Here is a 25177-nt window from a genome sequence, read left to right as displayed (position 1 = left end):
TGAAGACTTGACTAACCAAGTGGAAGGGAGAGATTTACGTACTAAGACAACAAATGATGTGTGTACTTTTCTTTTAGAAGAGATCTTTTGTAGGTATGGTTGTGTGGGGAAAATTACTGCAGATAGGGGTGAGCTGGATGCAGATGAAGCTCATGATTTCTTTGTACGGTTGGGGATAAAGCTTGCTTTAACTTCAGCCTATAACCCTGAAGGAAATGGAAAAAGTGAAAGAGGTCATCCACCTATTGTGAAGGCATTAACAAAAGCATGTGGAGAGAAGGTAAAAGAGTGGCCACGATTGCTCCCTTATGCTTTGTGGGCTGACAGAACAACTCATAGTGCTGTCACAAGATATATGCCTGCAGAATTGATGTATGGTCAAAAACCTATTATGCCAATAGAAGAGATGACAGTCAGATGGAGTGTGCTACCTTGGGAGGAGGAGTTGAATCGAGAGGAGTTATTGGCCTTACGCATTAGACAGTTGGAAAGAAAGTCAGAAGACATAGAGGCAACAATTGCAAAGTTAAGGGTAGCAAGGATACAGAACAAGAAACGATTTGACAAAAGACATAGACTGAGACCAAGAACCATACAAGATGGGGATTGGGTATTGATTTATGATAGCAATTTAGACAACTAGCATAGTGCCATACGTAAAGTTTCCAAAAGATGGTTTGAACCCTATGTGGTAAGACATATGTTTGACAATGCTACTTATGCATTAAATGAACTGGGTGGGACATCCATAAAACTTTCGGTAGCAGGGAAAAGAATCAAATTATTCAAGAGGTGGGAATCTACGGCCTATGAGTTGCCAGAATTGGAAGAAAATGGTGGCCATGATACAAGGGATAGCTAGGAAGATATGGAAGATGAAGAAGCAAAGGATATGGTTACAGAGGATAAGGAGGACTCAGAATTCAGTGACACTAGGATTTTGGCACATACCAGAGGATGTGCAGGTTCAGAGGGGGTGGATGTCGTGATGTTATGCGGATACAGTGTGAAAAAGCATGGAATGCATCATCATCCGACTTCTTATTAATCAAGAGAGTCAATGTGATCTGAGTCATTAGTATTAGTGTGAGTTGCATGGATTATCCAAAAATACTAGATTTTTGGATAATTTTATCCTATTTTTTATATCAATTATTGTAAAAATTTGAAAAAGTTAGAAAAGCTTCTAGATTAGGATGGCATGCAAAAAGCAAGTTACTTTTTCAGTCAGTTATGGGATTTTCATAAAACGAGGACAGATTGACAAAATCGCACGCATCGCGATCACCGTAAACAGGCTGAAAACTGCACTTTGAACTAAAAGAAGAAGGAGTGATCTGGGAGATCCGTGACCAAGTGTCCTGGTAGGTGTCCTGAGGTTTTACCCCCCTTTCGGAGCCAACGAAGCCATTAGATTTGGGTTCCGAGCAGTAGAGAAGAAGCTGTAATTTTGATGCATGTTTCATTCTACGAAGAAGCTCCAGGAGATCTAATGCCTGGAGATTGCTTCTGAGTAGTGCAAGGATTCTAGATTCTTTCAATACATATTGATTCAATTCATTATGCTTTGTCTTTGAAATGCATAGAGGTACACTATCATTTAATACAAGAGATGATACTTGCAGGGCAAATAGATTTCTTGCATGTTAGAACTGAAGACCAAGATAATATCTTCACCAAGACACTAGGTAAAGATAAGTTTAGTCACTTTAAAGAGCTACTTGGGGTACATTATCTTTCTTGAGCTTGAGAGGGAGTGTTAAGAGTGAAGCTAATCTTATCTTAACATTGACAGTTGTAGGCTAGTCATCACTAGCCATGTGTGGCTTCTTAAATAACTTGGGTAGGTTAATTCTAGCTAGTTACATATGGTTAGTAGTTAGGCCTATCTCATTACACTATTGTAGACTAAGTGTTATGTGTTACTGATGATGAATAATGGAAGAAGATGAGAGCACATTTCTCTTTGTTCTTGCTCCACCCCTTTGCCTCCATTTCTCTCCTATTGTCTAACAAAAGTGTCCTTGTACAATCCCTCCATGTGCTACTTATAGTACACCTTCAATCTCATGCTCTTATATACATATCTCTAAAGAAGACAATCCTGCCTTAGTCAATACATATGACCAGAAATCATTTGATACCTCTTGTCTATTCTCTTTCTTCTCTTCCATCTACAATCTCTACTTTCTTCTACCTTTGATCCCCAGTGGATTCGACCTTTCGACAAAATCCCCTTTGACACCGAGTCAACATTCCACTACGAAGTGGAAGATAAGCTTTTAATACTATGAAATGTGCGAGCACACCGAATAAAGTTACATGAGTTACTGGTGGGTACAGGAATGTACAGTTGCTAGTGGCCATACATGAAGATTATTTTTCATGGTGGATGATGAGTTTGAGAGAGAGCAAGTCGGCAAGGACATAGTCTTTTCCTTGAACATGCTCGAACATGATATCCAGCTCATCAAAGAATGAAGACCGCCATATCCACCTCCTTTCAAGAAGATTGAAGACATGAAGATTCAGAGTATGTTCAAAAGATGTAGCTCATATGGGATCAATTGGATTTATAAGCTTTGGAGATATATTTGGGCCTGGTGATGAAGGTAGTGATGTTGCTAAATCCTTCAAAACATCTGTTGTGGAGTGGGCTATTTGCTTCTCTGCGCATAAAGCACTTGCATAAAGAATGTAGTTCCACCTATATAGCTTGGAAAGCATTAATCATGTTAGCCATTTCACTAGTAGTAGCCTCTCTAGTTTTAGTCAGCTCATCCACAAATAGTTGCACTATTCGAGGATTATGGATCTTCTCCAATTTGTGAGGAACAAAGATGTTGGCTTTCTTTAAAGTATTTGTATTGAGGGTTCCATGTCAAGGAAAATATGAGGATTTGAGAATAATTCAACCTTGATTTTTTATTTTTGTTTCTTTTTATTGTGGGAGGAAGAAGTTTCTGTTTCACTCGAAGAAGACTGTGCCTTAGTTGATTCCTCCTCTGAGGACTCTTTTTGTGTTTACCTTTTCCTTTGTGAGAAGAGAAATGCTTGGAAGATGAAGGAGCAGGGAAATATTTATCTTTTCCTTTTAAAGAGAAATGGGAAGGAATTGAGTGTGTATTGACAGTTTGCATTAGAGAGATAGAATCATCTAAGTCAGCTCTAACTTTATCAAGGTTGTCATGATCATCTTCTGATATGTCTGTGGAGAAGTCATCATCCATTGAGATAGAATGTTGCCAATCACTCATACTATTTGTACTTGCAGAGGTTGTCCCAGAATCCGAGTTAGAATAATTAGAATTTGAAGAGGACTCTATAGAGGAATCTACCAAACTGTTTGTGGGAGTATATAACTCAGAAGTAGTAGAGTCAGAATCATAGGTAGTAGAATCGTCATTAGAAAGATAATGATGTAAGTTAGCTACTTTTGTCTTTTCCTCTTTCTTTGTCTATTGTTTATCTTTTTGGGGGCATTTATTCTCTAGGTGACTAGTACTTCCACAAATGTAACATTTGAGAACTGTTTCTGAGAAGAGGATTTGTGAGAATGCCTTTGTTTTGATTGGTTGTCTTTGTAGCCATGTCTATATGCTCTACCATAAGAAGAAATCTTGTGAGATTGATGGGATCTATGATGGCGATGGTGATGTCTATGAGAAGAAGAATTAGAGGATTTCCATTAGCCATGTTTGGAATTGCTCCATGGAGAACAATTGCAGTTTTCATAGCCAAATTATTCATAACATTTCCTAGCATGTTTGGAGACTTTAGACAGAAACTTTTGCTATAAAGAAATTAATTTTTGTTGATGACAAACCTCTTTCATGGTTTGTTTTATGTTTTGAATAATTAGTCCACACACACACACACACACACACACACACACACACACACACACACACACACACACACACTTATTATAATTGAATATTAATTGGGGAATTATAATTGATCTATCATAATATATACTTATATTAAGTATTTATATATTTATAATTATAGTATTCATATTATAAATATTAATACATGTAAAATAATTAATATGTATATGTATGATTATAATGCTTTATTATAATATATACTATACTATACTATAATAATAATAATAATAATACATATTATATATTTTTATGTTAATTTAATAAAAATATATTAATTACAATAATTACTATGTTAATATAAGTGACTACATATTAACCATTAACTATTAAATATTATGATGTAAATTATATTTGAACTATAACTAATATGTGTACTTATAATTCATATTTATATTATGTATTAATGATTAATTATCATTTATAATTACAAAAAATTATTATATAAATATAATATATATACAAAATTAATATGTGTACATATAATCATAAAAATATATATTATTATATTTAATATATAACATAACAATAATACATATACTATAATTATATATTAATTTATATATATGATTAATTATTAATATTGTAATTAATACTTCATTAGATATGTATAATATATATGTACATAACAATTAATAAATAAGTTAAGATACACACACACACACACACACACACACACATATATATATATATCATGCTCTATTACTTTTATAATAATTAATATGTATAATGATACAATGATGTAATTGATTAGGTACGAATCATTAATTGCATGCTATGATAAGGCTTAATGTGAATAAAAATCACCATTAAATGATACGTTCAATGTAAGGATAATATGCATGCTATGATAGGCTCAATGTAAATAGAAATCACCAGTAAATGTATTTGCATTTGAGAAACTTTGAGAAATGATTATTAAAGTTCTTTATAAGCTTGATTGTGTTAATGTTAGTCTTCCACTCCCTATATATTAGTGAGTGTCACATCCCCATGTATTACATTTTCGTGCATTCAATATTTGCTTAGTCTAAATTACCAAAGCTTTGGAAGTTCAGATTATGTTTCTTCTATCAACTTCCTATGAACTGTCTTGCTGTATGGAAGATGCTTTCAAACCCTGATGTGAAACACCAACCCAAAGATTGATGGAAAGCCTGGACGAGTGAAATATGTGTATATGTCCAAGTGTATGTGTTCTAGGGTAATTGCTTAATCATCATCTGTTACTTTCGATTAGCCAGTCAGTTAAGCTCTTATTACAAGAAAGTTTTCGCGGGTCCGTCGCGTGACAGAAGCAGAAGGGCAGTTGCGACAGGTTTTGCAGATGAGACAAGGCGAGGTGGGGAGGACTCTTTGTAATGCATGCTGGAGACCAGCAGAGAAGCGGCGATTGGAAGAGGTATGATTTCAGACGGTGGTTATGGATTGGGTGTGGTTAAATGCTGTGCTATGAGCAATGCAGAGCGCCATTTTTGGATGAAAACCATGAAAATTTCTCCTTCATGCGATCAGCTCAGATATCTGGACTGACAGGGCGTGCAACAGGAAGTTACAGATTGACATCTTGGCTTGTCTGTTGCCATGGCTGGGTTGTCCTATCGGGCTGCCTGACACAGTATTGGGTGGCCTGACTGGAGGTAAAAGCTAGATTTACGTGGGCAAAAGGGAAAAAGAAAAAAAAAGAGGTATTGGCATTTGAAGGCCATATCAGGTTTCATGCAATATTTGTTGAATTGATGTGGGGGGGAAAAGAAAAGAGGTGTTGACATTTGAAGGGCATGTTACATTTCATGTAACATTTTTTGAACAGTATGTTTCATGCAATGCTTTTTGAGATGACCAGGCCCCCTTCATAGCCTGTGCACATGAGCTATCAGTGTAGCGGGCAAATTGCCTGTTTTCCTACGCCGGTGATGATGTGTCATTAGAGATTCTCTCCCCGCGGTTCACACTCTGGTAGCCCATATAACTATGGGAAAAAGCTGTGTTAAGATGCCTTACCATGGTTAGACTAGCCTTTTGGGACACATGGCCACACCTCATTTGTCTCTTCTAAAAAGGCGGTTACCTTGTGTGTGCAAGCCTCATTTATCTCTTCTAAAAAGGTGGCTTATTTTTAACCAAATATGATTGTGTGCACCCAAATTGTTAATTAAGCTAGCACTATTCATAAAAGTTAGTCAAATGTGCAATGTGACTTGCACATGTGAGATATAGGCTAGTTATTTCACAATGTGGAACTTGAGACCCCAAGAGATTATTTGTTGCCAAAGGCAAAAGTTATAACAAGTTATATTTGATAGATACTAGGTGGTAGTAGATTTTGACCTAGACCATTAATTAGCACCAAGTGTTAGTGGTGACTCCAGAGAATTGGTATTAATTAAATAATTAATATTAGTTCTAGGCTAATGAGCGCTCAGGATTACCTGGCCAATAAATTATAGTAGCCAATGTTGTCAAATTATTTTTTGAGCCACAAATCATTATCAAATTAATTTTCAGAATTAATACTTTGAGGACTAATTTAATAAATCTGAAAATTATTTTGGAAGGGTGCCACTTGGCAAAACTTGCCCATGCAAGTGGAAAATATATTTTTGGAGGTTGAGAGAGAGAGAAAGAGAGAGAGAGAGAGAGAGAGAGAGAGAGAGAGAGAGAGAGAGAGAGCATTTTGAAGATAGAGAATGTTAGAGATTAGTCATCCCCTGGACTAGCGTTTCTCAGGTTACCATTAGTGCAGTCAGTTCTCTCAGAGGTACTCTCGGAGGACATTATTTCATTATTCATGTTAGTCAATGGGCATTTTCAGCAAAGATTATGTACGGGCAGTATGTGAGGCAAGCGATGATGCCACATGGCAGCTAGAGGACTGATCATTGATTATTTTATTCATTTATGTTGTAGTTGGCGGCTTTTTGATCAGGTCGGCCAATGTTTGCTAGCCAGTTGCATTCTTTTATTGCATTATTTCCTCCTATTTAGGTCCAGTTGGCAACTTCTTCCACTTACTTGTTTCCTAGGTGTTGATGGGTAGAGATATGGCTCGAGAAGAGCCCTTGTATATTTGCCCTCTTCATTTCAGCATTCATTGAGTGCAGATTTTGGTGTTCTTTTGTCTCTTTTCTCTCTCCCTTGCTCTTATGTTCATTTTCTTTCAGTCTTGTCCATACGCTTCCGCATTTGTTGGACTCTTACATGGTATAAGAGCAGCATAGAAGGATTGATCGATCGTGGACAGACCTAACCGGGAAGATTCTTTGTGACTGAAGTTTGAGTTTTCAGGCTTTGGAGGCTGTGGTGAACAGGTTGTGTGCAGAGGAGTGAAATTGCTATTTTTGCAGGTCCTTTCTGTTCATGAAGGAAGAAAGGCTATGTTTCAGCCTTATTGTTGCAGATTTTGAGTTTTCATTGCCTCCGCGGGTGAAACTCTTTGAGGACGAGTGAAGGAAGCCCTAGTAGGCATCGGCACTCTGCATGGAGTCAGAGGGGGATGCCCTTGTTTTTTGTGTAGGTCATTCTATTCACAATGTTGACCAAAGTTGATGCAAAGTTTCAGGCTATTATGTACCGTAAGGTCCCCATGTTACCCGCTCTTCCTTCATATCAAATGCTTGATGAGGCGAATTATTGCATATGTTATGTAATGATGCTTGCCATCTTGGAGTCTTATGATTTGGTGGAGCTCGTGATTGAGGCAATAGACCATCTTACAACTTGTGATGCCTCCAAGCTTTCTTCATATGAGAAAGCCGAGTTGATAAATGTATAGGCGCATTGGGATAAATTGAATGCCCCCATCCATTCTCTCCTTTTTCTCTCATGTACTCCAATAGTCATTGTCACATTGAGCACTTGACCGTAGCTTGAGACATATGGCTGGAGCTTGATCAGATGTACAATCGGATGACCGTGATGAAGTAGGTGTCTCTGGAGGTTTAGATGAGGACTTTCAGTCCCAACAAGTCTTGTTCTATGCGGGAGTATGTCAATAAGCTTTGGCTGCAGATGCAGGTCCAAAATGCAGGGAAGGCGATTATCTTGGACGTCATGGCGATAACTCTTTTTTCTTAGTTACTGCCTTATCAAGGTGGTTTTGTACGTTTAGTACGATATGTTCAGTATGCAAATATGTACGGTATGGAACATATACAAAATTTTTAAGAATAAAATATGTTGTTTCGTATATTCATTGAAAAAATACATATAAAATTTATATAGAATTAGCCTATACATATAGAGTGTGCAACTTAAGGATAGATAATGAAGAGGCCTAGGCATTGTGGGGAAGAATGAGGAGAAAGGAGGAGAGGGAGAGGAAGAGGGATTTGGAAAAAGAAGAGGGTGTAATATGTATGAATGAAACTTGAAAGTGAGAGAGAGGGAGAGGAGTAGAGAGGAAGAGGGAGGGGGAGAGGGAGAGGAGAGGAAGAGAAGGTGAGAAAGGGATAGGGATAGGGAGACGAAGAGCAGGAAGAGAGAAAGTTATAGGGATAGGAGGAAGAGAAGGCAAGAGAATGGGAGAGGGAGAGTAGGGTGATTGAAAGTTGAGCTCAAGAGAGGGAGATTGATGAAGATGGAGGCCGATTTGTATACTGAGATGGGGGGAGGGAAACTGCTCTTTTATAAGGATTGAGGTGAGGGAGGAGAAAAGAGGAAGACCTATGAAAGAGAGAGGAGTGTGAAAGAAGAGAAGTTTGAATGTGTAACAGGTAAAAAAAAGGGCAAATGGTTTACTATACGAAATGAACGTACGGTACAATACTGCACGAAACTTACTGTACGTGCACGGAATGCAACCTTGGGGCCCTTGATTCAATTTATTTTACTCTGCCTTCTTTAGGGCGGTTAGAGACTCTTTGTTGGGAAGAGTTGGTTCCTATGGTTTTGGACCAGGAAGAGCAATTGAAAGGATAGAATGCTTCCAAATCGGAGGCATTGATAGGTCAGTCCTCTCAGAAGAAGGGGGAAGGACCAATAGGAGGAGGACAAATCAAAGAAGGACAAAGAGAATGATTCCACTTCTCACGTGTGGCAAGACAGGTCATTGGAAGAAGGTTTGCCCTAACAAGGAGAAGAAGGACAAGGATAAGAAGGAAAAGTCTTCAAAGGATTTAGGAGCAGTGGCTGCTCCCTCATCAGGTGCCTTCCTCCACTTGGAAATGGTCGAGGCATCAATCTTGAGGGCTTTTAATGTTGTGTTGACGGCCCCATACCCTCGTGAGTGGATTGTTAATAGTGGTGCCTCTCGAAACATGACTCCTTTTGCAGGTCTTGCGGATTTGCAGCCTTTGCATGGACACATTCTCATCGGTAATAGCTCTTTTGTCCCTTTTCAAGGGAGGGGTAATATGTAGCTTATTCTAGATGGGTAGGGTGGTGCTCATACTTCAAAGGTGTGTTATGTGCCAGGCTTGGGTTACCATTTGCTTTTAGTACACAAGATTTGTACCCTCGGCCTCTTGGTTGAGTTTGATGAGGATCCCTTTTGGATTCTTGATCTGGATCGAGATAGGTGTTTACTTTCGGTTATGAGGAGAATGGAGTCTATAAGTTAAAGGTCTCCTTTTGCCTTGACCTCTTTTTTTCTTACCTCTCAGACACAGACCAAGCTTTGGCATGCTTGGTGTGGCCACCTAAATTATGATTACCTTCGGAAGGCTTCCAGTTGATAGCTTGTTCGAGGTATACCGAACATTGTGGTGAGCGAGTTGCCGTATGTATCTTGCATTCGTGGGAAACTACGTCCTAATGCCATTCCTAGTAAGGCTTAAAGGCGGTGTTCAATACCCTTGGAGCTTGTATTTGTGAAGAACACTGCTAGGGTTTGCACTGAGGACACACAGAGTGTATGACCACGACAGAAACACAAAGAGACAGACACAGACGCAGAGGGCAAAACTCAAACCCTAAACGCAAAACTCAAAACTCAAACACAACAACTCAAACACAAACAGAAGAAGGGAGAGAGTGAACACAACTGTGAAGTGAATGAATGCTATAAATGAATGTAAGAGTGTACAATGTGCTCAAGGGCAGAGCAATGTTGGAGTGTGAAGTCCACCGGAGACGAATCCTAAGTCTATGACCACCAGTCGGAGTGTAGGAGTGCTGAATAGTGAATGACAGTAGGCTGGTTACCAAAACACAACAGTCTGGAGGCTAGAAATTGATAAAGCAGTAGTATACCGCCGATCGGAACCTGGAAAATGTGCACAGGTGCTGTAATAGTAGGGCGATAGTTGGAGAAGGTGTGTCGGAGAGTGTCAGAACCTGTAATGCTGTAAACGTAAGCTGGCTGACCCTGGTGATGATGGACGACTGGCTAAACAGTAGTCTGGGATAGTGTGGAGCAGTCGCTAGTAGCTGAGAGCTGTCGCTTACAGCGATGGACAGGCTGAGGATAATGTGGCTGCAGTCGATGATGGTTGGACAATAGATGGAGGCAGGCTGCGGGCTGGAAACTGGGCGTCAACAGCAGTAGAGGGTGTGTGGGCTAGTGTAACGTGCAAACAAGGATGATAGTTGAATGGTGGGCAGCCTATCTATTTATAGATGTAGATTGGAGCCTCCCAAATTAGGGTTTCCACTAAACTCTCTTGAACCGCTCCCCGTTTTAAGGTTTTTACTCTAAAAGAGCATTTGTTAGCGTGTTTTGGGGCTATTTAAGAGGCTAATCAACAAGTAATGCATATTTTAGCTCAACAGTATCTACAGATTTGTGTGGACCTATGAGGATGGAGTCCCTTAAGGAGAGCTTGTATTTCATGCTGATTGTGGACGATGTTAGCAAGATGACATGGGCTTATTTTTTGCAGTTGAAGTCAAAGACGTTCTTCCACTTCAAAGATTGGTTGATCTTTGAGGAGAACCGATTAGGCTGGAAATTGAAGACATTACGATTGGATAAAGGTGGAGAATTTGTTTCTAATAAGCTTGCTAGATTTTGTGCAAATCGTGGTATCCACTAGGAGTTTGTAAACACAAACACACCTCAAGAGAATGGCATATTGGAGCAGAAGAATCAAAGTGTGATTGAGATGGTTCACACCATGATGGAGCATATTGATACCGCAATGTCTTTGGGCCGAGGCTATGGCTACTGCAGTCCACATCCTTAATCGATCCCCCACTTCGGTTGTTGTTGGTATGACACCCTATGAGGTGTATTTTGAGTCTAAGCTCGATGTTTGTTATGTTAGGGTTTTTGGGTGTGACACTATGCTCGTATCCCAAAGAGAGCGTAATAAATTTGAAGCAACTTTTTGAAGAGAAGTGTTTGTTGACTACAACTCACAATTCCAAGGTTACGGTTTGTATGATCCCGTTAAGCGGGATGTCTCCACGAGTCGAGATGTTTGATTTGTGGAAGTTCCAGCTTTAGAGAGGGATGAGGAGTACTCTGTGCTTGGAGATTCAGGAGATAGTTGGTCGCCAATGACAATACCTTTGGAGCTTGCGCCTCGTGGAGATGCTACATCTTCTGATAAAGATATTACTTTCCCATCGGCTTCCTCGATTGCGCCACCGTTGGTGGATGTTCTAGAGACTTTAGTAGATGGTGTACGCCAGGGAGAGATCTAGCCTCCTCCTCATCGGGCACGAGACACACTTTGTAATTTAGGGATTGAGGGAGTCCTGAGGAGTGGCAGTTGTAGGATGGTCCACAGCGGTCTCGAGGAAACTATCCGAAATGGAAATATGAGGAAAAGCCCAATGATTAGGATACTTGCTATAGGAACAACGAGAGGTATTGGACAGGTTCTGCCAGAGGAAGGTTTTAGGCACATGCTATCGAGCTTGTTTGTACTAACTATTGCTTGATAACCTATGCTATATAGGATAGGGAGCCTATCTCCATGAAGGAGGCTTTGCAATCCCCGCATTGGAAGAAGGCTATGGAGTAGGAGTTGGATACTATTGAGTGGGTGATTGGTGTCAAATGGGTCTTTAAGACCAAATATCACAGATGGCTACCATTAGAGCCGTACTTGCCTTAGCTAGCCATAGGAGATGGCTGCTCTATTAGCTTGATGTGAAGTCTACCTTTCTTAATGGTGATTTGAAAGAGATCTATGTTGAGCAGCCTCTTGGCTTTTCCTCATCAGATGGATAGGTGTATAGGTTAAAAAAGGCCCTTTACGGCCTCAAATAGGCTCCATGTGCTTGGAATGTAAAGATAGACTCGTTCCTCCAAGGGAAGTTGGGGGTATCGATGTACCTCTTTCGATCCCCAGTTGTATGTCCACACCTTAGCAGGATACACATTGTTTGTGCTTTATGTGGATGATCTTATTTTGACAGGTGGCCATGCCTAGAGGGTCAAGGACACTAAGGCGGCACTACACGAGGTGTTCGAGATGACGGATATGGGCCTTCTTCATTTCTTCTTAGGCCATGAGATTTACTAGACTTCTAGGGGGATTTTCATCTCCCTGTAGCGATATGTGCATGAGCTTTTGCCTATGTTTGAGATGGAGGGATTTAAGGCCATTTCTACTCCTATGGATCCGAATTGGAAGACTATAGTCCATGCAGATTCTCTAGCAGCGGATGCCACTTGCTATAGGCAGTTGATTGGGTCCTTGATTTGGCTTCTTAACACTCAAGTTGATTGGTGCTTTCTTGTAGGTTTGTTGGACTGGTTCATAAGTGAATCCAAGATGGTACATTGGCAGGTTGCTATGAGGATTTTGTGGTTCCTGAGGGGGACCCCTGATCTTGGTATTTATTCTCTAGCAGATACTCGAGATTTCCCTTTGGTTCTTATAGGTTGGACAGATTCAGATTGGGTTGGAGATGTTGACCACTAAAGGTCAACGATAGGATATTGTTTTACTTTGGGTGTAAATGTTATCTCGTGGAGTAGCAAGAAGCAGCCCAGTGTTGCCCTTTCTTCCACAGAGGGAGTATAGAGTAGCGTCTTCTACCACATGTGAGATGGTATGGCTTCAGAGGTTACTTTGGGAGCTTGGCTGTCCTTAGCTAGGTCCTACGACACTTCATTGTGACAATGTGAGTTGCATTGCTTTGGCATAGAATCCAGTGTTTCATGCTAGGTCAAAGCACATTGAGATTAAGTACCATTTCATTCGGGAGAAGATCTTGGATGATACCATTGATATGATTTATTGCAGGATGGAGGATAATCTTGCAAATTTGTTTACGAAGGTGCTTCCTTAGCTTCTTCTACGATAACACTCTAGATCCTTGAGCCTTATGCCATGTCTAGGATCTGAGAGGGGGTGTTTGAGATTAGTCATCCCTTGGACTAGCATTTCTCAGGTTACTGTGTACAGTCAGTTCTCTCAGAGGTACTCATGGAGGGCATTATTTCATTATTTGTGTTGGTTAGTGGGCATTTTCAGCAGAGACAGTGTATGGACAATTTGTTAGGCAGGTGATGATGCCACGTGGCAGATGGAGGACTGATCGCTGATTATTTTATTCATTTATGTTGTAGTTGGCAGATCAGGTCGGTCAGTTTTTATTTGCCGACTGCATTATTTTATTGCATTATTGCAATACAAGTTAAAGAAATACTGCGAGGGACACCAATTTTGGGGCCAACCCGTTGTCCAATTTCCAAGATTGAGTAGTCAATTGTACGTTTTAGTTTTATGTAATTGATTACTTGCTGTAATTGTTGATTAATCAGGTCATTACCACCCTCTTTGAGAAGGAAGGTTTCACAAAGGGTCACCCCAGAAATGCTTATTTGAACATTTGAATTTCCAACTACTAACACGATAATGCTAGGCTGTTAATTTGTGCTCTAAAGGCTCACTTAAACAGAAGTAGAAATAGTTTTGTCCTGCATGGGCCTACTCAGCTACTGAATTGTCTGTCCAGTAAGAATCACTGATTAGAATCTTCTGTCCTTGTATGATAGGGGATGTTAAATTATCCTCCAGCTTGATTGGCAAATGGGTATGTCATGTAGTAAAAATAACTTAGTGAAATATATTTTTGAATATAGTTTTAAAACCAAAGATGTCTAAGTAGTTAATTGTTTGGTGCAATCCTAAACTGGTTCAAGGTTCAGGTAGATTGTTATTAAGGTAGCATTATAACTAAAATTACCTTTTTAATGTTTGCTTACAGGAGAGGAGCCAACCAGAGTCCTATCAACTTGTAAGTGAAACAAATGGAGTTGGATTTTGAGCCAGTTTATTGTGTCGAGCAGATACAAGTTCCACTTGGTCTTCCAGATCTGTTGAAAAAGTTTACAAAGGAGGTACTCAGAACACAACCTGCAAGCTTGGAAGAGTTTGCAGCACAATATTTCAATCAGCTTCTAAAAGCCTCTAAGAACAGAGCAAATGTTCAACCCCCTTCCATACATCAGGTAACAAGCGCGACGACAAATCTAAAACCCTGAAACATTCATCTGCCCTTTGTCTGTTAAGTTATGGGGGAAGATATGGATAATGTGCTTGGTCAAAGCTGTCTGTATACTTAATTTCATGTAGAAGGTTTTCAATTGTATGGTCTTTGCACAGGTGCAAGGTGTCTGGAGGGAACTCAAGGGGAAAGACACATTAAAGCAAAGTGAAATTGCAGAGGTCTGTTCCTTAAATGGGGTTGCTTTAACAGTGATTGAAAGAGTTTTTCAGTTGGGTGGATTCACTTCTGAAATGGTAGATCCAAGGGAAGTGGTCATTTTGTTGATAACAACTACTGTAAAGGTAAAAATATTCTTGCATGGAAAATGTGAAAATGCTTTCTACTTAGTTTAATTGTTTTTTGTTTAGTGAATGATGATGGGTTTATATGTCAGAACTTCTCGGCTGTTTTGGAAGCCATATTTAAGGTTTTTGGAGGTAATGGTGGAAGTACGATTGATGTACCATTGTTTTTCAAATTGCTATTTTTCATAGCCAAGCGAGACCGAGACATATCTCCAGACTCCATCAATGAACTCACAAAGGATGTGTAAGTCATTTTATTTCACTTCTGTAGTGAAGTTTTCTATGAACTCCCAACACATTTGCAAGAGAGAGCTAACATGGACTAATTGGGAATTATTAAAGATAGGTTATGCAACTAATCTATTTACCCTGTAGCCTATAATTCAAGGTGGATGAGCTGCCAAAACCATCTCGGTTGACTTTTTAGTGTTGTTTCCTCTAGGTTAAAAGATGAAGTTGTCTTTCTTTTTAGGAAGTCAATGAGTGGTTTATGAAAATCTTACTATTTCCCTGAGGCTATTGTCCCAACAGATGCCCTGCTGCAAGGCCAAGTCCCGTCTCATTTTTAACAAAATGCTTTATGAAGCAGCCATACAAAAGGATTATGGCATGTTTAGTCTTCGCTAAAACTTCCTGTGAGGTTGCCACTACGCTAAAACATGGAGGAAAAAAACCAGGTAAAGGTTTTTCTTTCTTTTTTAAAAAAGGCCCGGGGGGTGGAGGGTGGGTGGGTTTGAAACCGGCCTTCTTTAATGAGAGGGTGTTTCAATCTCCCTGATTCACAAGCAATTGATAGCAAGCAACAATTCAAGATATGCACATAGTCAATACTTTACAAATCACACGAGATGGTCTTCACCAATTGACCCCAAAAACTTTGGCACCCCTTGTGGATGATTTCAGAACTTGTTACAACTAGAAGAGGTGGAATGAATCAGTGAGATATGGGCTACAACATGGTTGATTCGCATGCTTGGGCCCCTTGAGATGTGGAATCATGAGGCAAATTGATTTTTAGAATTTCTAGTTACAAAGAACAGCAAGTAGTTTCACAATTGTGTTGGATTGTACTTGATTCACTAAGGATTGAGAACTCGAATGTATTCCTTGAGTTCATGGTATAGCCCACCAATCTCTAGCTGTTTGCTACTTGAATTCACATTAGCAACCTTCCTCAATCATTGAGGCATGCTTGCATGCATCCCAATGCAGCCATGCAAACCCTAATCCTTGTTGGTTACTAGGATCAGCAAATTCCCAATCAGTAACACTTGAGATTCAAATTTGAGTCTCAAATCTTCAGTTTCCTTCACTAGATGGCACATGCATCAAGCAAAGAGGATAGAGAATAAGCAAAGAGAGAGAGCTCCGATTTTCAGCCCTAAAACAGTGATCAACATCAACTTGCAGTCTAAAATAGTGAAGATCATCATTAATCCTCAATTTGCCCCTTGTTTGAGTGTTTGGGGAGTCAAATCAAGTCTTCAACAGTTGTGTGCAGGTGTCACCCTTGGTGCAGATGACCAAATGCCTTCAAATCTTGTTTTAATCTTCAGAATTGCAGCAATTGCCAACAATCCTTCATGGGTAGCTGAGATGTGCTGGCACATTTCCAACATAGCCATGCAAACCTAAGTTCTGCTGAAATCAGGTTTATAATAAGCAAATTCAGTGCTGAAATGCTTCAAATTCAATGATGAAGCTTCAACTGGCATGGAGGAGAGAGAGGACGAGAGAGAGAGAGAGAGAGAGAGAGAGAGAGAGAGAGAGAGAGAGAGAGAGAAGCAGTAGAGGAGAGAATTCTGATTTTCTCATGCAGAAAATGCCCAAACAGCAATCTCTAGCTGCTGCAAGACACTCAGATGTTGCCTGTAGTTGAACACCATCTAGATGGTGTCACCTACAGTGGCTGTCAATCACTGTATTTTGTGCATGAGCTATTGTGAATCAATACAAATCTGCGTGAAATGGCTTCACACAGCCTTACATGACTCCCTACATGGCTGCATGTCAAGTATCAAACATGCCTATGCAAGACCAAGTCTCTCAGTAGAGTTTCCAGCCAATAGTAATTCAATTAAATGAAAAGTATATGGCCCCTATCTAGACTGCTCCAGAGTAGAAGTGACCCATGGAAAGTGTGATGATGCACCATAAGTAGAGGATGGAAATCCTTGCATCTGAGAGATCAAAGGATGTGTGTGACTAGGGGTAGTGAGGGGGATGTCCATCACAGTTGTCCTAGTGGGAAATCATGTGCTCACCTATGGAAAGGTGGATGGGACTGTGTTAAAGGGTAGCATTCCTTGTAACAAAGCTCCATGGTGCAAAGTGACTTGAGGATAAGTGGATGGTACAATGTTAAAGGGTGGCATATCCTATAATGATGTACCTTGATGTGAAGTGGTAGGAAAGTGTATGGAATGGAGAATGAGAATGTGTTAGGAGTGTAAATGAAGGTTTCAACTCCAAGTGTGGAATGCGGATGTGGAGTGTAATCCAAGGTTTTGGAATGAAGAAGGACGGACCTCGAGGTGGGGGAATAGAAGAGGGTGGGATGGACGGATTTGAGAAGATTGGCTTACATGCTCAAATGAAATAGAAGATGTAGATATACCTGATGAGACGGATGTTTGCTTGAAGAGCCCTCTTTATTGAACTTACATATAAAAAATTATTCAAATCTTACACACCAAAAGTAGAAACAAAAGAAGGTTTTGATTCATATGACTCAAAGGGTACGAACCTGACATTGGGCCTGGCTGAGATGATGAAGATGGGTCACTAGTCGTCCCAAATGTTGTATTTCCTCGCTATAACCACCAGTTGGAGATGGGAGAGTGTTGAATAATGAAGGGTAGTAGATTGGTCACCAAAACATAGCAGTCGCAGGATGAAATTTGGTAAACACAGCTATGTACGATTAGAGAAGGTTGAAAATTGATCATAAAAACTCATCTCCATGAAACGGGTAGATTAATATAAAAATGATGATATAATCCTAGAAAAAAACAATATACGTGGTCGTAATTACATATGTTCTTCTTGATGGATATAAGATCAAGAAAATCAATGGACGGAAGATAAAATATGCCTAATGTAGAGATAGTTGAATAGCTTTAAACTCTTAATGGAGTAGTAGATTTCATAAAAAGATATACCAAAATGTCTTTTGAATAATCAATCCAATATTGATCCATGAATCCATGCCTTAAAGAAAGGGCCTTAGTGTATTTGAGATATGGGAAGACACTCCTCACTACTAACTAGTGATTTACAAAAGGGCTGTCAAGGATGATGCTTGATTTGGTAGTTGATTACTCTATTCCTTTGTTGGTGATGGAAATACTATCCCCCCCTCCCCCCCACTTTTGCAATGGTGACAAATTGGGGAGTTAATAGTGGATGAAGAACACCAATATAGATCACTATAAGTGTTCTTGGAAATAATGCTATAAAGTTGCAATTTGGACAACATTGATTCCAATAATAAGCAATTCATCAATATATGCAATAAAATCCAACAAATCTGAATATGTGGCATTGAAGAAACATGTGCCATAAAAGGATCATGCGTTGAAGAAGCACAATTAACAAAATTTTTCGCATGATATTGATCATAAGAATTAAGATAATAAAGGCTTGATGTGAGAGTACCGGTTACATCTTGCAATGCCACGGAAGTGCTACAAATAGTAATGTGCATATTATCAATGCTTTAATTGCATAAGAGACATTGTTTGCACACATATTTGTGCCCCCCTTAGGTACACGTGAAATAGATGAGAACAATTTTGGATAAGAAGTGATATGCTTAAAAGCTACACTGTCCATTGTCAAAACACGAGATTACATCGGTGAAAGGAAAACAAGCATAATGAATAGAAGGGTTATATCAACATTCCATAAATAAAGTATATTTTTTCTACTTGTTGGAATAATAGTTTTTAGAAATAAAATATTACTCAAACAAGGTAGATTGGATAAATTGGATTAAAATTGTTAAAATGATTTTTTGTTTTGCAAAATTGAAATTAAATTCAAAGAATTTTTGTAAAGTTTTTATACAAATTATATTGAAAGTGGTTGAATGAAACCCAAATTTGCACTTTAGGATGTATTGGGTCTCAATTTTTTTGAAGATGCTAAGTCCTTGGAAAACACCAAATTTATTAGTAAAATTTGAGCAAAATTTGGCCAGTTCCATGAAATGCTCCAAATTTTTCGATCATTATTATTAAAAATTTTCAATTTGGTGTGAATTTGGGAAAATTGATGAGAATCTCAAAATTGTTGATGATATTTGTACTAGATCGGTTAATTTGAAGAAATCCTCAAATTTGCATAATTTGTGCGGATCAAGGGTCTTATTGAGAAGTAAATGAATGAAAACAATATTTCAAAAAAGATTTTGATGTGTCACTTGGAAAAAGATAGGTGCTAGATTGTCGTGGTAGATTTGATGGATGAGGTGGTAGCGTGTCAATTGGTGGTAGGAGACGTGTGGCGAATTGTAGGAATATGACAAGCTAAAAAGGCATAGGATTGAAGGTGGCAACTATAACATTTTTGTTAGTATTCAAAGTGGCAAAATAGGTGACGGTCGGTGCACGTGTTGTACATGCAAACACAAAAGGGAAGAGAGAGGAAGATGGTGTAGAAGCTTCATGTAACATAGCGGTTAAGGTAGATAGAAGAATTCTTAGGAAGTGGATGTTCAGGCAATGGGATAGAACAATCGGTATTGGTGGATGCATTAGGAGGACAAAGCTTGTTATCGACAATGAGAGCTCGAGGTGAAGGACTACTTCCAACAAGTTGAAGACAAGATTAAGTGGTGGTGACAATGGTGCCACAAAGATGTGCAGCTGTTAAGGACCACTTAGTTGTCGTGATGAAAGTTGGTGCAATGGCAATAGCATTGAGTAGTAGTCGATTGAGGTGTGGTGCTCAATAACAATGGTCGTAAGGAAGGTGCTTGTAAGTGATGGCCATGGAGATAAGTGGTTGTGATACCATTGTTGGTCTAGGTGTGGAGTAATTGTGTGATTAATTGATAGATAATGAAAGATAATGTGAATTAGTTGATGCACAATGATACTCGATCACAAAATGAGAGGTGATGTATTAATGATTGAAAAAGTGTACAATGCTCAAGGCAATTGCAACTTGTATGCTAGTGACACATTAAGTGATATGCTAGTGACACATTAAGTGACTTTTTATAGTAAAATCTAACCTTAAATGGCTTAACTGTCATATAAAACCCTAACCCTAGTGTCACTTAGAGTCTAGGATACTAGAGCAAGAACTATGTACAATTACAATTTAAATGCCTAGGGAGCTCGAATCAGATGGTTCATAACTCCAAGTTCGAGTATCCCATGGACATAATAGGAAAAGCATCTACATGTGTGTAATGTTTCTCTATCTCCATCTCTAGATGGCATCTTTGAGGTGTCTTCTTCTCGTCCTTCTTTAGAGATCCTGTCTCAACTCCATGGAAGTGATGTGAAGGGGCATGTAGTAGCTGACATGTGATACAATGTAACCTAAATGACATGCACAATTATGTATATTGGTTTGTTGATGAAGCCATCTTTTGGTAGTTGTAGAAAAGTGCACTTTTCTAGCATGTCATCTTTGTGGCCAATGGTGCTCTTTGTGGTTGAGATGTATGATGGATATATCTTGCTGTTGAACCCATCTTTAGTTGCAAAATGTACTCTTTATAGCATGCTGTCTTTATGGCCAATGGTGCTCTTTGGGATTGAGGTGGAAAATGGGTCTATGTAGACTATATTATAGTTGCCAATGAATCCATCTAAACACATGATTTGTAGAGTGCACACCAACTTGTCTAGACAAGCATGTTGTGTCACCTCTAGCTGCAAGCTAATAGGAGCATCATACTAGTTTAAGGGTATGGAGATGGGCCCATCCTCTTTAGTTATTGTATGTGTGACTATCTAGCAAAGGGCCTCAACCACCATGGGGATAGTGGCACATTGCACTCACATTTCATATGGTGCACACACCACCACTTGCCCACACACACCTATCTCTCTCTCTCTCTCTTCCCCTCCCCCTTTCCCTTTTCTTGGGGTGGTAGATTCTAGCTCTTTGGTCGGTGTATGTGTGATTATCTAGAAAAGGGCCTCAACCATCATGGTGATAATGGCACATAACATTCTCATATTTCACGTGACTTTTTTTTTTGGGTGGTAGATTGTACCTAGTGTTAAAGCCGTGTGTGAGTGTGGCTTTAGCAACCCTCCTCATGGAAGATTGTGTTGAGGCACAAAAGGAGTATTTTTCATTAAACCTTAGCTAGCTCATTAAAACAACCCCAACACTCAAAAATTACCAAAGTGACCATATCCCATAAGCAAACACCGAAAATTTGGAAAGATCCATAGCTATAAATAATGGGATGCCTAGCCACTTGTTCTATCCCTTGTTTTACAGCTTGCCCCAGATCTTTTCAGTCTCCATTCATTGGGTGCCTCGTTTGGCTATTGCCTGTGATCCTCAATAGGTGCCCATTAGTTTGGTGACTCCATTTGGCCAGTGCTTCACTCTAGTTTGCGGTTGCCTTCACATCTAGCTCTTGCAAATGGAATCCATGACTATTGCCTTCATCTTGATGACTACTTTAAGTTGTGTTTTTCCTCAATTGTTGTGGTCTCCATTCAACTTGTTGTAGTGGGCATCTTCAATGTTGCCTTTTATCATGACGACTCCTATTGGTTGTGTTTTGCCCCAACTTGTGGACATCATCATTTGCAATAGGTCATTCTTGTGTTTGCATCACTTCTCTTCATTAGCCTTTGCTCCAATTGGTGGTTATTGCACTTGGGATTTGTCTCCAGTGGATGACACACATCAACACCTACCTCAGTCCACTTCAATGAGAGTCGTCGACTATTGGATAGCTCTCCCCTTGAGCATTTTGTACATTGTCATTCGTTATGTAGTTATCTTCACTTTTGTATTTTTGTATTGATGTTTGAGTTTACTATGTTTGGACATGGTTTTATACATGGTGCTTCCTTTTGCAAACCCTTGTGCATATCTACACACTAGGTCAAAGAATGTGACCCTAAGGTATACATAGAATGAAATTATCTCCACCATACATTGTTAGTATGTAAATGATGGTGTAGGGTTGGCTACTCAGCTAGATGAGGTATTGGGGATCATGATGTTTCTTTATAGGCAAAACACCCATAGGCATCCTCACGTACTTGTAGTGGTATTGGTGCAATGCATATCCTAAAGCTGGAAACAAGATCCTAAGTGTTGCTCCTAGCCCACTAATCTTGTGTATGGAATTAGAAACTTCATCAATGCACAGTTGAAGAGTGTTGGTGAAAGAGGGAACCTCCATTTTACTTTTAAAAAAGCTTTGTGTAGTATAAGACATCCTAGTTGGAGCATGCACCTTGCTTGTCACCAACTAATATTATAGTGCAATGACACCCATCAATTTTGCTCATGGTAGTACGCCAAAGACTTTGTGGAAGTCAACGAAGCAACAATACATTCTTCATCTATGTGATGAGTTGATCTATTGTAGATGTACATTCTTGAAATTAACAATGCCCTTACGTCTTATATCCAAATTGGTTTTGTGCCTAAGCAACACCATGCTAACATCCTCACATTTCACAAGGAGTCACATAAGAAAGAAAAAATATATCTTGTTAGAGGTCTTGTAGGCAGCATTGTATTCTTGGTAACTTGCAAAACAAATGCAAATGGGGGGAAGACATGCTTGTTGACCTCCTTGCTAAGCCATATGCTTGTTAATCTATGGATGAGAATTACAAGTGGTGATTCTTGGAGTTTACTAACATATAGCCTTTTGCCTCCTAGATTTTAAGAAAGCTCATCATGAAGAGCTTAGATGGATACATGTTATGGTTGTTACATACAAGGGCTAACATGTTCTCTAGTAGAGATTAGTGTGCCAAGAATGCCCTTTGACATTGTACTTTTTCCTTGTCCTTGCAAAGGCATGGCACAATAGCGAGTGGAGTTGGTGCAAAGTATGCTAATGATACAATTTCTTTTTATTGTAGAAAATTATTGGGTGGAGTCTTGCAAGTAATTGCTTTAATTTTCTTTAAGACCTAGAATAAAAGGTAGAGTGGGGTATTAATTGAAATTTTCATGAATTCTAAGAGGTTAGACTATCCCAGTTATTCATCCTAGTGCTTCTCCAATTGTAGGAAGCCATCTTTGTTGGCATTTGGAGAGCACTTAAAGCCTTGCTTATATGAAAAAAATTCTTGGCACTCTAGTTCTGGAGTGCACATTGGTATGCTTGAGTGTTAGCTTGCTCATGTGTGATGGAGCATTGAGAGAAAGTCACTTGCATGAGGAGAGAGTAGCCATTGATTTGCTATTGTACCCATTATCCAAGTCAATGGCCAATGCAACAATAATTTGCGCTTAGTAACTAAATGTGAGAACATAATTAATGGAGGGCTTGGATAATGCCTCACTATTTATGTGAAGCTAATTCTACTTGTGTTATTTTAGACCACAAACGTATGAATTTGAGTGCTTTATTGCAAAATAGACAATTTAGACACATCAAAGGAAGGTCTCACATAAAAGGTGAAAGATTCACTTTGCTCATTGTATAATACTTTCTCCCTTCATAGTGGTTACTTTGGGGAGATTTCCCATTTACCTTTTTTATAATAATTTGCATAAGGGTTCTACGCTATAATCCAAATCGTATTTTTCCATCCTAGAAGACATTTTAATGGAATGTTTTTTCCTTGGACAAAAACTACTCAAAGAGTATCTATGTTAATGGGCAATGTGTAGATAAGTCAATATATACATGATTTTTGTGTTGGTTGGGTCAAATGGGGACAATTGGTTTATTTAGTCAATGGAAAATATGTATTGGTTAATCCCACTTCACTAGTAGGTAATGACATTCAATTTAAACAAGTTAACATTGATGGATTGCCACTCTCGTGGTAAATGGGAGGAGTCCCCACACATTATAGATAATAAGCATAAAAACAATCTCAATTGTTTGCTACCATTAGATATGCTATATAAGATTGCTAAAATTTGATTGTACATGAGATTTATTGTATATTGTTATGCTAATATAAGAAAAGTCTACATGTGCATTGGACTTAGGGGTGAGCATCAAGAGGTTACATTCAATGACATCAAGTCAAGCCCTCAAATGCAAAGATACTTTGAAAAGCATGCTTGAACCATATCACACAATGAGAATGGTTCGATATGATATGTATGCAAACACTATTCTAAGAGAATGTAAGCTCCTTTCATCAAATTGAGACAAATCTATGAACTTGCATGAATTTCAATTGAATATGATTATCATGACATCTAATATCGAAAATGATAACATTCTCAATAGAACAATATATTGGAAAATCATAGAGCAATAACGGTCTAACATGATATGTATTATCATATATTGTTTGAAGAATGTGATTTTCTTTCATCAAAATAAGGTATAACTATAAACTTTGTTAAATTTCAAAGTAGTTTGATGATCATGGCATCTAAGGTCCTAAAGGGTAACCATTTAAATGGAAGTAGTAGAGATTGGCAATCTCAATGGTTTCCTTTGGATTGTTACATTCTCACCTCTTGGATTAGTCGATAAGTAAGTAAGGACTATTGTTGTAACTACATAGATTTTTGTGTTTTGGATTTGCTTCATGGAAGAGATCATCATTTTGTATAGAAAGTACAAGTAGGACGTTATATTATTTGCCAAGAATATAGATATGATATCACATTGGAAAAATTCAAAATATTGCCATGGTCAATGAAGTAATATCACTAAAGCCAGAGTAATAAGCATTGGAGCACAATCATTATTTTGATCAATATGGCAATCTCATGACCATTATTATGAATAGTTACACAGTGTACTAGTAGAATCAAATAGTCTCAAATTTATGTCTAAAAGAATATAGAAGCTAGTTGTTCTATAGTACACTAATGATAATCAATTATCATTTCATAGCATCACGGAACTAGTAATATTATTTTAATTAGATTTTCATTTTACTAAAACAATTGTGCTAATTTTGATTATTTATTAATTTTGAAACATAATCTACAGTTAATTTTGAAAGCAAACCCTATTGTAGAAAATAAAATGTTAATTTCTATTGATTTAGATCATTGAACTTCTAGAATCATGTCCTACTCAAATGGAGACTTCCTAAAACATCCATCATTAATGACAGATGCGACATTTTATTCCTTTCTTTTTTCACCATACCTAATATTTAAGCTATTATTGGAGTATTAGATTGGCTTGAAAATGTAAGTTATTTATGCTTTAATTGTGTGGAAATTTGCTATTGTACTATGGTCACTCAACGTCAAACATGTCTTGCCTCTTACTTTGATGTATCCTAAGACATCACATTGTTTATTTGAAAAGGGTAACCATTATTGCAAAATGTATCAGGCAACTTGTTCATTAATGATACGCAATAGTTCTAGTGGAATTGGCTTCCATTAATCATTTGAGTTAGAAAAAACTTTGGATATAAGATGAGGAGTGCAACTTGCAAGTAT

The 25177-nt window shown here is 38.5% G+C and overlaps 1 protein-coding gene across 3 annotated transcripts; it reads left to right on the top strand.

Moving 5' to 3' along the window:
- Positions 1-5027: 5027 nt before the first annotated feature.
- Positions 5028-24027, top strand: LOC148011312 (uncharacterized). Of its 3 annotated transcripts, XM_087670784.1 has the most exons (6): positions 5029-5289; positions 13995-14238; positions 14393-14578; positions 14671-14825; positions 15113-15258; positions 15485-23737. In XM_087670784.1, exons 2-6 carry the CDS (start codon positions 14038-14040, stop codon positions 15520-15522), a joined length of 726 nt encoding a protein of 241 aa, XP_087526910.1. In that variant the 5' UTR covers positions 5029-5289; positions 13995-14037; the 3' UTR covers positions 15523-23737. The 3 variants fall into 3 exon arrangements, with proteins under 3 accessions (XP_087526912.1, XP_087526910.1, XP_087526911.1); XM_087670786.1 differs by lacking the exons at positions 15113-15258; positions 15485-23737 and adding an exon at positions 23750-24027 and having other exon boundaries at positions 5028-5289; positions 14771-14825; XM_087670785.1 differs by lacking the exons at positions 15113-15258; positions 15485-23737 and adding an exon at positions 23750-23977 and having other exon boundaries at positions 5041-5289.
- The last annotated feature ends 1150 nt before the right edge of the window (positions 24028-25177 follow it).

Source organism: Lygodium microphyllum, chromosome 28 (assembly GCF_053477565.2).
Source record: "Lygodium microphyllum isolate KBCC chromosome 28, Lygodium_microphyllum_v1.1.10, whole genome shotgun sequence".
Lineage (NCBI taxonomy): Eukaryota > Viridiplantae > Streptophyta > Polypodiopsida > Schizaeales > Lygodiaceae > Lygodium > Lygodium microphyllum.
Note: the sequence above shows the minus strand (reverse complement) of the source record. Positions and strands in the feature narration are given on the sequence as shown.

Coding starts and splice junctions, on each gene's coding strand:
- LOC148011312 (XM_087670784.1), top strand. CDS start 14,038: ATGGAGTTGGATTTTGAGCCAGTTTATTGTGTCGAGCAGATACAAGTT. Junction 14,239..14,392: donor AACCCCCTTCCATACATCAG/GTAACAAGCGCG, acceptor GTCTTTGCACAG/GTGCAAGGTGTCTGGAGGGA. Junction 15,259..15,484: donor ACATGGAGGAAAAAAACCAG/GTAAAGGTTTTT, acceptor GGATGATTTCAG/AACTTGTTACAACTAGAAGA.